This window comes from Giraffa tippelskirchi, chromosome X (genome assembly GCF_054371585.1).
Source record: "Giraffa tippelskirchi isolate mGirTip1 chromosome X, T2T-mGirTip1v1.2.pri, whole genome shotgun sequence".
In the NCBI taxonomy this organism is placed as follows: domain Eukaryota; kingdom Metazoa; phylum Chordata; class Mammalia; order Artiodactyla; family Giraffidae; genus Giraffa; species Giraffa tippelskirchi.
In genome coordinates this window covers 93,708,846-93,723,921 of record NC_137289.1, presented here as the reverse complement: position 1 = coordinate 93,723,921, position 15,076 = coordinate 93,708,846, and the positions used below count along the sequence as shown (strand labels likewise).

Genomic DNA, 15,076 nt, shown 5'->3' with positions numbered 1-15,076 from the left:
TCCTGCGTGAGACTCTTGTGAAGATTACGAGTCAATATTTGCAAAATGCTTTGGAAAACACTGGGCATGCAGTTGGTGCTGAGAACTGTGTCTGGCGCACAGATGGTGCTTCAAAAGCACTTAGAATAGGACCTGGCACACAGATGGTGCTCAGTGAGCACTCAGAGCAGCAGCCTTCACACACGTGGCATTCACTACACATACAGGCACAGTACTGGTGCTTGGTTAAGGAGGTGAAAAAAAAAAAAAAAAACACCACAATGCCAAGGAACACACCGGCACTTTTATATATACACAGCGCAAGGTACAGGGTCTCAATAAGAAAATACACTCTGTTCAGGTGCACCCCACCCCCACCCCCTGAGAACACCCCAGATTGAGGACAAGAAGGAAGGGGAGAATCATAAATAGAGAATAGAAGGGAAGGTTAATGCTCTAAAGGGCAAACATGGGCAGGGAACACACTGCTGGAAGGAGACACAACCTCTTCTTCCCTAGGAGAGCGCAACGTAGCAGCAAGGAGAACAGTAGCCACAACTAAGCCTGTGACGCCTGGCATGGGGCACCTAACTCGGGTTAAGAGAATGGGGGTGGCTTCAGGAAGGAAGAGAGCTGGGACAGCTTTCTTCCCGGCGGCAGGACCAGGGTCCCTCAGTTTACATCCATGAACTCCGATTTGGGTGGGGCACCACAGGCAGAGGACGCTGGGGGCTTTGACGAGCTGGCCTGGGTTTGCAGACGGCGTGCCACGTCCTGGCGTTGGTAGAAGAGGACATAGGCTGCCTTGGACTGTGAGGAGAAGACAGGAGTCAGTGTGGGCTGGGGAAGAGGGTGTCGGGAGAAGGGGAGGAAGGAAGATGGAAATCACCTCAATCTGATTCTCTGTCACAGGTGAGACACTGCTGTCATCGAAGTAGTGCCACTGGCCGCTGTCCTTGTTGCAGGCAAATGTCGTGTCTGTAAGAGAGGGCGAGAGGTCCTCACCCACCCTCCTGCCCCTAAGAGGGGTCCACATTGGCTCTCTCACTCCTCCAATGACTTCGCCACTGGTTCACACATCTACTTACCCACCGGGGACATCCCAACCATATCGCCCCTACCCTGAGCATGCCCCTGGTACATACAGTGTCCATCCCGCAGGCCCCCATAATGGTTGGAAACCGCGATGAGATCGTATTTGTACAGCTCTGGGGCTGAGTCATTCTGCGGCTTGATGACAAACTCAGAGAAGTCCAGGTCCCTGTGGGTGTGCAAGGGTTAATATCAGTGGCGCCCCCTTCCCACCCCACCCCTGCCCCCAACCAGCCTCCTCAGGTCCCAGACCGGATAGGAAACTCCACAAGGGTGTCCAGCTTTTCTCGGGAGAACTTGGTATAGGAAAAGCGCTTCAGGTGGATGATGAGTGTCTCTGGCAGCATCCACAGGTCCAGCTTCTTGGTGGCCAGCTGGTGCTGCTTGCAAGTGGGGCAGTACCTAGTGATGGAGCCCGGATCAGGACACAGACACTTTCTGAGCTCTTGTTGCCATGCAGCTTTGATGGGCCACATCTGGTCCAGAGACGCTACTCCTACTCCCATGTTACCCTAGCATGCTTGTTAAAACCCTGCCACGTACTTATCAATTGCCCAACGTATGAACTTTTGTACTGGCATGTGTTTTTGTTTGGATTCTGGTCTGGCAGACCCTAGTCATCTTTTTGAGCCTGCCTCTGTCTCTCTGGTTTTCTCTCTTTTATTTTACCCACTCACTCACCAGCTATTTGCTGACGGCCTATCATTGATATCTTTGGCACTACTTCATATTTGTTCTCTTTCTGCTTCATGGAGTTGCTGCTCTTATTTTTGAGATTGGCTTTATCTTTTCAGTTCTTTCTGTTTCATTTATTCTCCAACGATCTAATGAGTGTCTACTGCACAGCCCACACCATTATAACCAATGAGAAGAGATACACAGTGAACTTAAAATGTTTTCACTCTCAAGAGGTTCACTCTAACAGGAAAGACAAAAAATGAAGTAAAAGAATCTAAGATGTGACATCAAGGGGTGTTATGGAGCAAGAAACAAATGCTAGGCTAGGACAAAAACAGCACATGGAAGGAATGGAGGGAGCTGATGGCTGGGGGAGGAGCAGTTTTTAACAGAAGAGTAAGAGAAGGCCTCTCTGATAAGGTGACATTTGAAGAGAGACTTGAGCAAAACGAAGGAGGTCAAGCCCTGTAGATAACTGGAGGAAGGATGATCCTGGGAGAAGGAACAGCTCAGGCAAAGGCTCTGAGGTGGAAATAGGCTTAGGGTGTTGGTGGCCAGAGTGGTAGGAGGAGATCAAATGAGCAGGTGGGGGAAGGAGGTGTATTTAGTGGTAACAGGGGCTGGGCGGAGGTGGTCCTACCCAATAGCACCCCCAGAGGCCCCGTTCTGGTCCCTTACCAGGGGTTTTCCTTCTCCAGGGTCTCAACGGTGGTGAAGAGCTCAATGCATTCCTGCAGCCGCACTGGTGCCTTCTTCAGCACATACCCAACGCAGTCATGCTTCACGTAGCCCTAGGTTGGGGGAGTGGATGGCCAAGTATGAGGATGAAAAGTGGAAGTCACTCAGTTGTGTTGGATTCTTTGTGACCCCATGGACTGTAGCCTGCCAGCCTCCTCTGTCCATGGAATTCTCTAGGCAAGAATACTGGAGTGAGTAGCCATTCCCTTGGGGGGTAAAAAGGAGTAGGGGTGGAAGACGCACGCCAAGTGGTTAAGGGCATGGACTTTGAAGTTAAGAATCTGAGGCCCTGGGAGCTCTGTGGTCACGGCTCAGCTGAGGTGGGAGAGGGTGTGTGTGGCGCCAACTGGAAGTGCACCCCCCTCCCTGCCATCCCCGAGATCTCCTTTACCTCAGCCTCCACCTCGTCATAGTAACGCTTCTTCATCTCTGGATCCCAGTCGATGGCAATGTACGGCTGGGCTAGGGGCGAGGGGAGGTGGTCATGGGCCCTGCTCCCAAGGAAAACTCCCTCCCACCTCCCCAATCTTGGCTCACAGCTGAAGGAGACACCATGGGTATCCTCGTTGAAGGTGGTTCGGTCACTGGTCCCGTTGGAATTCACTGTCTGCAGGGTGAAGAGGTGCTTGCGCCGTGCCCTCTGGGGACAGTGAGATGGCCCAGGAGAGTTGTCTACAGGGGCCCGACTTCCGCTCACGACTCTGGAGCTGGGCCCAGCCTGCTCTGGCCCAGGGTCTCGGGAGCTGCCCTCAGTCACATGTCCAGGCTTAGGGAGGCTATCCTTATCCTCCAGGTCTGTTAGGATGGGGGGAGGATGTCAGAGGTGGGAATGTGTGAACCCCAGTGGGCTGAGCAGCAATGCACATCCAGGTGGACCCTGTGTGTGTGTGTGTCAGACCCACCCCAGACCCACCGCTGACCCATTGACCCTCCATCAGGCCATGGGACTGGTTGTACAGACCCTCACCCTTGCAGATCCTCTCTCCTCCCTCTTCCTCACCTTTCTCATCTCCGTCATCCTCATCATCCGAGCTGGGTCTGGTCACGTAGCGTCTGCCAGCAGAACAGAGGAGACTCTCAAGGAGGGGCCCGAGGGCGGGGAGGACAGAGCCCGGAAGTCTATTTTGCTTATGATGGGAAGCCATGGGTCAACCCCCACACACACAGTTGTGGAGGAGGAGCCAGAAGGTCTCAGGAGATGCCAGAGTAACGTGGGAAGAGGTGGCCTGACAATGGAGGATCTTGTGGGCCACAGTTAAGGAGTGTGGATCTCAAGTATGATAAGCCACTGTTACACAGACACATGATCAGCTGCACATTTCCATCAGGGAAGGCCTCTGAGGAGCATGCATAAGTGCCACGTGAGGGAGAGGTGAAGCCAGATAGTGCACTGCTGTTTGCCTGGTGGGGACTCTGGGTTTTAGGCACAATAAAAATCGATTGAAACACAAATAACCAAGACTTTCTAGGAAGACAATTAAGTACAAGATGATGTTATCTGTCATGTTCACTCCTATATCCCCAGCACCTAGGCGAGGTGGTGGCAAAATCAGAAATTTAGAGGAAGAAAAAAACCTACAAGTTACTCTCTGGCCACATTAAGTTTGAACTGTCTTCTGGAGCTGGATGGGAGGTGGCAACCAAGCAATTAAGACACTCGGCTCTGAGTTCTGACCCCACCTCCCCACCTGACCTGGAAGTGCAGACTCACGAGAGGCGGTACAGCAGGATGTGATACAGGGCGTCCCATGAGAGCCGGTCCCGGGGCACAGATACCAGGAGTGGGTGCCCAAAGAGCATCAAGCCATAATAGGAACTGTTATAGTCCCGGGCTGGGGTGCGCTCCCGCAGGTAGATAGGAAGCACAACATCCTCTCTGGAGTTCTCACCAACAGCAGTCCTGCCCGACACCTCATATCTGTGGGAGATGAACATCAGGTCCCGTCTGATAAAGATACCCAAGAGGGATTCAAGGACTCTGCCCCAGTTGCTCCAGCCACTCACCACTCACAACCTGCAAGTATTTTTAAAAGGGTCCAAAGAGTCACCCAGGGTTTTGGATCATTTACACAGAACCTTGTTTATGTCATGTTAGATAAAGTCTTTTGGTGTTACTAGAGCACTGAGGGAGTTGACTAAAATTTTTTGTGACACAAGGATATGAGGTACTAGTTAAGTGCTGAATAAAATAAACAGGAGCCTCCCTCACATAGTAAGGAAGAAAACACCCAAGGGCACCCTGCATAAGGATTTTACCCCACTCACTGACAGCCCCTAGCAGCCTGCCCTGCTAAGGTACATGGCGGAAGCCCTGAGCAGGGTGGTGCCCTGTGAATCAGGCTGAGGAAGGAAGACGGAAGGTGGTTAACAAAGGAGGTTTCTAAGAAACCCCCATATCCCCTGGTCTTCTTACTCACATGAAGATATCATCTCGGTCTAAGATGCTGCTCAGGGACTCCTCCAGCTGGTAGATCTTGTAGAAGCGGTGACTGAACACATCAGCCACCATCATCTGGGAATGGGATACGGAGAGGGGACCGATCAGTCCCACAGGCCTTTCTGCCTCCCTTGGTCTCCTTGCCCCTGTATCCCACCTTCCTTCCGTCTGCAGAGCCTCACCCTTTCTGGCGAGATGCCAGTGTGTTTGGCCAGAGCCACACACAGATCCGAGATCTTGCCTTTCTTGGGGACCACGAGCCGGTGCTGATGGAGAAATGGTAACCACAGAAGAGCAGAAGGATGCGTGGTGAGTTAGTGCAGGAAATCCTGAGGTATGGCTGAGTAATCAAACCAACTCTATGAGTGCAGGTCCCTCATTACACCCCCATCCTCGTTCCCCTCATACCTGCTCTGGCTTGCGGCGGGGGTCCATGGAGACAAAGAAGACCTCCATGACCCTCTTATGGCTCACAGGCAGCGGGACACTGAGGTAGCAGAAGGGGTCGAAGGTCACAGACACATTGCCACAATCAGGGCACACCAGTGTGGACTTGAAGAGGCCATGGAAAGTGTCCACAATCACAGAATCGTTCCGCCGTTTGTGGTTCTGCCAGGCTTCCTGAGCAACCTCCTGTTGACAGTGTTATGCTAGGTGGTGAGGCTTGCTGGGGGCTGGGGAAAACCATGGTTTGCAGGCGGGGTGCGCATGGGAGTAAAGGTTAAGGCCATTGGTAAAGTCCAGAGACAGAGTCACAGTGAGGGCCACCTGGAGACTGTGTTCGCTGTTAGGGCTGGGGGTTACTTGGGGAAGGAGACTGGGTGGGAGTTAACTCTCACTGGGTGTGGGAGATGTGGAGATGTGCTGAAGACGAGGATGGGACTGAGGTCAGGGAAGATGAGCTTAACCAAAAATGGAGGGTGGTGAGCGTACCCCAGGGAAGCCAGAAAATCCCTGTGGCAGAGGTCCTAGTGGCTTTAACAAGGCTCTCATGATGGGGGTCTTATGGAAGAACCCACCTGATCTGGCCTCCCAGCAGCGTCACACAGCTCCACATATTCCTTCTTCTTGATGCGATTGAGGTCCTCGTGTAGCCCATCCAGGAGGAACGACAGCAGCTCCTGTGAGTCATGCTGCTGGTAGCCCAGAAACTGGGACGCAAAGTGGCCGACCTTGGTCTGAGGAGATGGGCAGGGCGTCAAGGCATGAGGGAGGCAATGGGTGGGGGGGGAAGAGAGGGGCTAGCCAGGGCCGAGTCACACCTTGAACACCTGGGGCACGATGGAGCGGTGGTGGCCAGACCACGCCTGTTTCACCAGGTCCGCATAGGCCTGTGCAATCTCCCCCTTCATGCCCAGTGGGTTGCAGAAGTTGAGCTCCTCCAGGTACCGGTTTTTGAGGAAGTACTCTGTGAGCTGCGGCACGTTACTGAGGCACTGCAGGAGGCAGGGGCCAGGTGAGTAAAGGGGAGAAAGAGGTAACCAAGCTGGGGATGGATGAAAGGGAGGGGAGGAGGATGAAGGGGAAAGAAAGGAATGGGCAGAGGAGTAGGGGAGAGGAGAGATCAGCATTTCAGGAGATAGAAGAACGTGGTGATGAAGGAGGAGACTAGGGAAAGCACGGAGCAAGTAGAGAGGAAAGGCACGGATACTTCAGAAAGAAAATGGGCACATCAAGCCAGACTGTGGGGACCTAGCTTCCAACCTGACCCCTTGCCCTGCAACGCCCCTGACTCTGTCCTCCACTTTCAATTTGCGAATCCACCCCCATGCTGTACCACACCTAGACCTCATGGTCCAACCTGTAGGGCCGAGTTCATGAAGCATGTGTTGCCCAGATTGGTAAGACCACAGATGCCCGGCTGGCCCTGGAAGTCCTCTTCCTCCTCCAATGTGCTGCTCCTGAGACAGATGAGAAATTCTCATCAGCTGAGGAACTACCATGCACAGGGAGAATGTGCCCATGGGCTCAGTCTGCTGACTGTGGGACCCCACTCTGGACCAGACACCCCAAAGGCTCACATGTCATGTGGCTGCTCACTGGGCCAAGTGCCATCCTTGTTGCGGGTCTCCATGACAACCACCTGGGTTGGAGGAAGAGGGGTAAAAAACAGGGAAGGCATTCATGGAGGGCCCACGGGTACCGAGCTCTCACTTCTCTGAATCTGAGCACGGCCTGTGGGCAAACAAGTCCTCCCCACTCTCACCTGCCCAGTCTCGAGAGCGGCGTCAAGCACTGTGACGCGGCTGTTGCACAACCTCTCAAAAGAGCCCTCCGCGTTCTTGATCCACAGCCGGGTCTCTTCCTGGGGGCTCACCAGAAACTGCTCTCGAGCGGTGTGCAAAACTAGGTCTGTGGAGGGGGATGGTGCACGTTCAAGGTCTTCCTGGCACCCTGAAGGATCCCCCCACTTCTTGACCTCAGACTCCTTAGATCACTGAACAGTGACTGTTGCCGGGAATGCCAATCCATTCCATGACCCTCGGGCTCACCAAGAGAATCTGTCTGGCTGAATTGAGCCGTGTGAGGTGTGTCCATATCACTGTGCTGGACAAGCACCAGTTCTATTGGGTACACTTCAACCTTACGGATACTGCGCAGTTTCACAACCTGCAAGGAGGGAAGGGTGCACACACTGGCGTACCCACCGTGTGCACAAACAGACACAGGGTGACGACCTCTGCAATCAGAGGAGCATCCACAGAGACGAACACACATGGCACAGACACATGTACGAGGATGTGTGAGGCGAGCACACACAGGCAAGCAAATGCAGGGGACAGAGCAAGATACCATCTAATGACCTAAGAAGGGCAGAGCCAGGTGTATGGATACAGCGGACATGAACACACAGGTCTGGATCCGTCCTGGACCTTTAAGGCCTTCTTCCTACGCTTCCCCCCACCAGAAGCCAACCCCCACCCCGCAGCACTCGCGCCACCCACTATACCTTGCGTTCAATGGGAGGCTGGCCATGCTCTAGACCATACCAGTTGACCAGGTAATGCCAAGCAGTCGCTGGGAGCAGCACATAGTCCTCACCTTCCACCAATCCCTTCTTGAGGTGCCAGTTTACCTGGTCTGCAGGAGGGCAGGGGGAGGTAGCAGAGGAACAATCAGGGAAGGAAAGTGATGAGTCAGTCTGGCCATCTCACCAATGACCTAGCACAGAGAAGGGGCTCATGATCGTTTGTTGGGACAGAGATGACAAGAAGTCCAGGGCTCGGCTGACATGGGGAGGCAGAAGCCTGGTACCTTCAAAGAGTTCAGCATTGTTGACACAGCCAGGGAAGGTGCTGGAGTCCTGATCTTCTCCCTGCACGTACACCTCCCACTGCTTGTACCAGTGCTGCCCCACGAGGAACCTAGACCAGACAGGTGACAGGCGTGTTGCACAGTTATCTGGCGGTGAGTGGTACCACGTCCCATGGTTATTGGACTAAACGTATCCACACGTTACCAAGAGGATAAGTTTCATGAACATCTGAAACTAATACAGAGCTAAAAAATAAAACAACCAAAACCAAAAGCATACCCATGATGCCAGAAAACATGAGATTCTATTCTAGAATAAACGATAAGTTACTTGTATTAGTCTGTGGGGTAACACAATTAAATTAGATTCAAAATAATTGTTATTTGCAGCTAATGTTATAAGACTTCAGCCATTTTTTGAATGTGCAATGTTTGTACAGGATACAAAACTCTTCAGTTAAGAAATGGATTGTTAAATACGGAAAAATCCGCTCAGAAATAAAAAAAATTCAACTGCTAAAAGAATCACAAAGTTCTCCTTCAAAAACTGCACACTGTGACCTTTAAAATAATTTTTGTCTTTAGGATTTATTTTGATGTTATAATAAATTTCTAAGCATATAGTGACTAGCTCATTCTGTGTAAAACTGTGAAAAACATGTAAGATGAAATTTACCATCTGAACTGTCTTTAAGTACAGTTTCACCTGCTCTCTTTTAAAGGAGACACTTTTATATGCACTACTAGGATAAACATTTAGGACTGATGAAATCTGCCTTTGTAGAATGCCATGAGAAATTCTCAAGTCTGCAGAATACCTGGTATATAGAAAGTGCTAAATAAACATTAGCTGTTATCATTCCAATCCTAGGGCTTAGACAAAAAAGTTTACGTACACATAATCCTCATGCCCCCTCCCGCCCCATCTCATCGCCTTGCAACAGAAACCTGCTCTGCAATGGACTCTTTTTTTGGGGGGGGCATGCCCCACAGCATGATCTTAGTTCCCCATCCAGGGATCAAATCATGGCCCCCTGCAGTGGAAGCTGACAGTCTTAACCACCAGATTGCCAGGGAAGTTCCTGCTATGCAATTTTTGATACGTAGAAGGCTGTCCAAAGTATTTAACAGCCTCAAATAAAAACTTTTTTTAATTTTTTTTTAAATTAGTTTATTTTCTAATTTTTAACTTTACAATATTGTATTTGTTTTGCCATACATTGACATGAATCCACCATGGGTGTACATGTTTTCCCCTTCTAGAACCCCCCTTCCACCTCCCAGTTTTCTAGCTATTTAACTCTATACATCGGATTCTTTAAAATGGCACTTTTCTTTGTTAACCTGGAATGTTGCCCAAAATAGGCAAACTTTTCTGTGGGCTGTTTTATTTACTTTGGGGGGGTTTGCAGTGACCGCCACAGATCCCACACTTCACTCAGGCTGGGGACACACACACACCTTCCCCACCCCGGTGGCTCATGCCACAGACACTCATCTAGAAGATTCTATCACAGATCTTACCCTTTACCACTTGCACCTTCAAGGTTTTAACAGCCTCCATGGATGGTTTATGAGGTGAATTTACTCCGTAAAGCTGGTTTCTTGTTAATGGGAACTTTGACACAAAAGGAGGCACAGCTTAACAGGTTTTTTTAAAGCAGATTTTAAAGGAAAATTAACATTAAAATCACTTTTTAGAGTGGTAAACAAAACCTCCACATCTGGCTACAACATGAATTTCTGAAGCCTTCATAGAAGACTGAAGCTTTACATAAATTTTCACAAAATATTACTACCATGTTTTTTTCAATTCAAAAACACTTTGAATTTTTTTTTAACATTTTTGAATTGGGATGGCTCATAATCTGTCAGCTCAGGTGACAGTCATGACATATAGAGTTGTCACTGTCTAATGGAAAAGCACGCACACATCATTACATTTACTCCTACATGCTCATGTTTTTTTTTTTTCTTGGTTGCTACTGTAAATGTATCTCTAAAATTTTAACTTTCTAATTTCTTATTGCTAATACACACAAATAAAACGGATCTTGTTAAAGTCACTCATGTTTCTGTTTCCTCCAATTTGTTAAAGTGATATGAAACTTGTACTTATGGAAAGAAATTACTAAACAATATTGTCTGTCCTCTAGATTTCTTGTGTCTGGAGAAAATATCGGTTATTTTGGTTAATCATTACATTACTAGGTATAATAATTATGGAGAAACAGAAATATGGATATAAACTAAGATACGATTTCCTACTCATTTTATTAAAAGGTTGTTAGCTTATTCAGATATAAATGTACTATCACACTGTTCTAAACTACTTATATATCTATATAAGCCTAAATACATAAATAAAAACAGATATAAATAAGTCCTTTCTGTAAATTGTTACATGAATAATGTACCAAAGGAGGAAAATTAGAATTGGGTTTTTTTTTTTTTTTTCTAGAAAATGACTACATTAACTTATGCCCAGACTGGAAGCTCCTTTTTTGTCACCAAATTACTGTTAACTCTTGGTGCCTTTTGACCTCTCTTAGCTCACTTTTTAAAACAGAATTCTTGCTTTTAAGACAAGTTAAGCTCCTAACAATCATTGCTATTTATCACTGTATGTTTTACAAGGTTGACTATAAATATTTCTTGTCTTCACTTCGATTTATATCGTTTTTTTAAAAAAAAAAAACAACTATTCTTGGGATTCCCCTGCTGGTCGGTGGTTGAGACCTGCCTTACCATGCAGGGGATGGGCATTCGATCTCTGTAAGATCCCACATGCCGCAGGGCTACTGAGTACACACGCTGCAACTAAGACCTGACACAGCCAAAAATACAGAAATAAATACAAAACAACGAACTATTCTTGCTTTGTCTTTCCCAAATTCAGGCCAAAGTAAGAATAGTAACATTGTTCAAATGTTCTTTTCTGCCTAAACTATCTCTGGGAGATACCACAAAGATCTACTCCTTCACCCTACAAAAGGAATGCATTAGGTTTACCTAAAATTCCTCCAATTTTAATTAACTTAAATATTTCAGAAAAGCTCTTTCATTTTTCAAACTTTTTAAAATTTTAAAAAATGACAAACCAAAAAGAAAGTTTATCTTACTAGGTTAGTTATAGTTAACTATATATAATTAGATATACTAACATAAAAACCTTTCAATAACTGCATACTTTTGAAGCTAAACAGCATACTTGTGTTCAAGCAACAAAGACTAGTACAACTAGTACAATAACTTTCTACCAAAAGCTCCCCCCTCTAGAACTCCAGACTCACAACCCCCCTTCCCTTTTTGGTTCACAAAAAATCTGAGCAGATACTAGGGGTGCTGACTCAATTACAGGGGAATTGTCAGAGGCCTATTATTTATTTCACTCTTTCATTAGATTCAGTGGCCAAGGCATAATTATCCTGTGTAACAGCTTTAGGAGAAGTCTGCACAGCACTAAAATTTAATGAAGACCCTAGAACTAAACCAACTGAAATTTTCACACGTTTGGTTGGCAATGCTGCTATAGCTGTTACACAGGATAAATATGCCTAAGCCACTGGCTAGTCTCTTAAGTTCCAGTGAGAAATTGTTTTCCCTTCACACATCACAATCGATTCTGCAACACTGTACCCAGGCACCCACCTTCCTTCATCTAAACAAAGACAGGCTCATGCTTATTTACCTCTTGTTAGGAAACTACCTACACCCTGCAAACAACCAGAGGCTCCTTCAGCTACTCCAGATCTAACTTCAGATGGTTCACTTTTGAAAATTTGCCAAGGAGGCTATACTATCATTGATTTGAATTTTCTCTTAAAATTTAAGCTTCTCCCAGAAATTAATCAGTTCAGATGGCCAAATAAATTAAATGCCCTCACCCAGATCTGCCAGTTGACAAAAGCTACAAAGTGCAAATATTAACATGTATATTTAGGTATATGATTTGGGGTAGGTCGGAGACTTTGAAATGCTTTATGAACACAAAATTCCTGATCACTCCAGTGACCTCCTATAAAACAGACAACAAATTAAACTGGCTTCAATGCTTAACCAACACTGATGGGATAATTTTTTATTGACACATCATAATTTTATTATTCATATAACATAAAATTAACCATTTAAAAGTGAACGATTTAGTGGCATTTAGTACATTCAGTGTTGTGCAACCACAACCTCTATCTACTTCCAAAACATTTTCAACACACCAAGAGGAAACCTGGTTATTGGTGGGATACTTTTATAGGCTACTGTCACAAGTCTGTAAAGGTAAGATGGGGCAGGAACCAAAGCCTGCAAGCCCTTCTGAACACCTCCAAATGGGCTATAGCAATGTTTCTGTTATTGTTTACTCTCAAGATGGACTGAGGCTTTACCTTGCTGGAGAGCTATAGTGTAATAGTAAAATAAACTGCTTGGTTTCATATTTCCAATTTGGGGAATCTCAACTTGTCTCTCCAGTAACAGGAATATGTATTTCACTAGTACTGTGATTAAAGAACACTAAAAGGAGCATACCTCACTCCTATCCTAAAGGCTTTCAGGTGAGAGCTTGCTTGCGGGCATGGAGGAACGCCAAGAGTCCCATATAGCCGGATGGAGAAAATGAGGGGGGGGAGTGTAATCTGAAGAGAGCTGGGAGAAACAATCAGAGCTAGACACCAGTCTGGAAACTGTAAAGCTCTGCAAGTCATTGTAAGAATTTTAGCATTTACACTGCATGAAACAGGAAGACTGTTGAAATGTTCTGAGGAAAGGATAGACATAAAATTATTTTTTAAAAGAATCACTGTGTATAGAAACAGGAAAATAGTACTAGTATAGTGGAGAAAGCCAGCAAATACCTTCACCAAGTGATCAAGGCTAATGTCACCAATGACGTCACGTAGATACTGAGTACCCACCTGATATGATGCCAAGGGCGCACGATTTGCAGCCAGTCTGATTTCACACATATCCTCCCATAAAATGAAAGCTTAGATCACAAATACTATTTAGGGATGCATACAATGGTGGGAAACTGATAACGAAATTAAAAATTCAGGGTAATAATTTCCTGTGGCAGGGAGGGTAATTTTCATCTGGGAGCAGCACAGAATTTCTTAAGCTAACAGTTTGAATCTTAACCTAGGTGGTTAATTCACAAACTTTGTATTATTCTTTAAATTTTTAACTTAGAAATAGACTCAGAAAAGTCGTAAAAATAATACAAAGAATTTCTGTGTGCCCTTCATTCAAGATTCTCCAAATTTAAATTTTTACTCACTTACTCGATCATTATTTCTTTAAATACGTTTTATATATGCTATTCTTTCAACCATTTCAGAGTAAGCTTGCTTATACAATGGTTCTTTAACCTTAAATACTTCGGTTCTTTAACCCTAAATGAATTTCCTAAAAACAAAGATATCTTTATCACGATCACAATACCAAGAAACCACGAAATTAGCAGTACTAACATCTAGTCTACAGAATTTGGTAAACATTTTATCAATTTCCCCATTCATATCTTTTACAGTAAAAGAGAAAATTCACTTTATGAGGTGAAAAAAAAAAAGATTTTTAAATAATTTATTTTTTCTGCTCCGGGATCCAATCTAGGATCACACATTGCATTTAGTTATGCATTCGTTAAATCCCGTTAATTTCTTCAATTTGGAACAGTTCTTCAACCTTGTCTTTCCCGACCTTGAAATTTTTTAAGAGTACCAATCGTGTACTTTTATAAAATGTCCATCAACCTGGCCTACGCAAACGTTTCATATAATCTTTGCAGGTCTTACGTATTTCACAACTTAAAAAACGAGATGCAACTCGGCGAGAAATAAAATGAACCCAGGAACAGTACATTTCGAGCAGCGATTAGCAAAGAAATCAATTAAACAAGTCAATTTATCAAGATACGCATTGATATTTTAAAAATAGCTATTTTTCCCCGATTACAAAACAAAGCACTACTAAAACAGAAAACAAACGTAACATCGAAGGCCCCTCCCGTGCTAATCACCTGCACTTTCTCCCGTCCTGGGAAGATTAGCTTGGCCAAAGGCAAAAACCTCGCCGCTTCAAAAGCTTTGCTCTTTCGCAGGCGCCATTTTCTGCTTCACGGGCACCACCTCCCCTCTGCAGTCTCTCCACGGCCTCAGGACACGCCCCTCGGCCTCGTCACAAGCCTCATTCCCAGACTCCAGCTCTCTCCACCACGCAGGGTCTGACTCCCTCCCTCCCCCACCCGCTCCGCCTTCGGTTCCCAAGCCGCTCTTCGGCGTGACGTCACCGACATTGACTTCATTCTCAGGCGCCGCGCAGCAGTCATGGCCCGCCCCTAGATGGTTCGTAACGCCGCGCAGACCACATTCCCCAGCTCTGTTGCTGAGATTCCTCTCCTTCCCAAGTTCCAAGGTCCACCTCGCTAGCCTGGCCCCGCCGCCGCGGCCTTCCCTTATGACCCGCCCCCTGCCTCTGCGCGCCAAATCGCGCCGCGCTATCAGGCGGCAGGCTGCACCGCACAGGCCCCACCTCTTTCCCAGACTAGGCACTTCCCCGCCCTTCTCGTTCCCAGTCCCATAGGCCATTCCTCCTCCCCAGGGCGGCTCTCACGTGGACCTCCGCCGCCTCGTCCCCCACCGTCCGCTCAAGCCGAGGCTCCGCTTGCAGCTCTGCCTTACCAGCTTTCGCCGACCTTCAGCGGACGCCCTCGCCCATTCTTGCCATTCTCGATCTGGCACCGCTGGCTCTCCAGGCCCGGCACCGCTTCACGCTGTGGCTCTCGGTCATCGACCGCAGTCGCAGCCGTATCCGCGGGATTCGCGGCGACCGCTTCCATAGCCGTTTGCCCTCCTCTAGTGGCCACCGCAACTGGGAATAGGAAGGGCCCCTCAACTGCCA

General features: G+C 47.2%; 1 protein-coding gene across 14 annotated transcripts; it reads right to left on the bottom strand.

Annotated features, from left to right (window-relative positions):
• Positions 1 to 261: 261 nt before the first annotated feature.
• On the bottom strand, positions 262 to 15,048 carry USP11 (ubiquitin specific peptidase 11). Of its 14 annotated transcripts, none has more exons than XM_081567168.1 (21): positions 14,857 to 15,048; positions 8,180 to 8,289; positions 7,875 to 8,086; positions 7,417 to 7,534; positions 7,131 to 7,276; positions 6,946 to 7,007; positions 6,726 to 6,825; positions 6,187 to 6,360; positions 5,944 to 6,102; positions 5,333 to 5,557; positions 5,107 to 5,190; positions 4,905 to 4,999; positions 4,199 to 4,405; positions 3,488 to 3,540; positions 3,025 to 3,282; positions 2,879 to 2,949; positions 2,428 to 2,540; positions 1,324 to 1,473; positions 1,125 to 1,240; positions 869 to 957; positions 262 to 789 (listed from the first exon to the last, which is right to left on the bottom strand). In XM_081567168.1, the coding sequence occupies exons 4-21, from the start codon at positions 7,460 to 7,462 to the stop codon at positions 652 to 654; spliced, it is 2,286 nt and encodes a 761-aa protein (XP_081423294.1). In that variant the 5' UTR covers positions 7,463 to 7,534; positions 7,875 to 8,086; positions 8,180 to 8,289; positions 14,857 to 15,048; the 3' UTR covers positions 262 to 651. The 14 variants fall into 14 exon arrangements, with proteins under 14 accessions (XP_081423294.1, XP_081423298.1, XP_081423285.1 ...); XM_081567172.1 differs by having other exon boundaries at positions 3,040 to 3,282; XM_081567159.1 differs by having other exon boundaries at positions 7,875 to 8,005.
• Between the last annotated feature and the right edge of the window lie 28 nt (positions 15,049 to 15,076).

What these genes read in the sequence shown, in the direction of transcription:
- USP11 (XM_081567159.1), bottom strand. Translation starts at nt 15,014, where the DNA reads ATGGAAGCGGTCGCCGCGAATCCCGCGGATACGGCTGCGACTGCGGTC. An exon ending in CAATGCTGAACTCTTTGAAG is followed by an intron (nt 8,006 to 8,179) that starts GTACCAGGCTTC and finishes GCCCTCCTGCAG; the next exon opens with ACCAGGTAAACTGGCACCTC. An exon ending in CTGCTGGGAGGCCAGATCAG is followed by an intron (nt 5,558 to 5,943) that starts GTGGGTTCTTCC and finishes CACTGTCAACAG; the next exon opens with GAGGTTGCTCAGGAAGCCTG.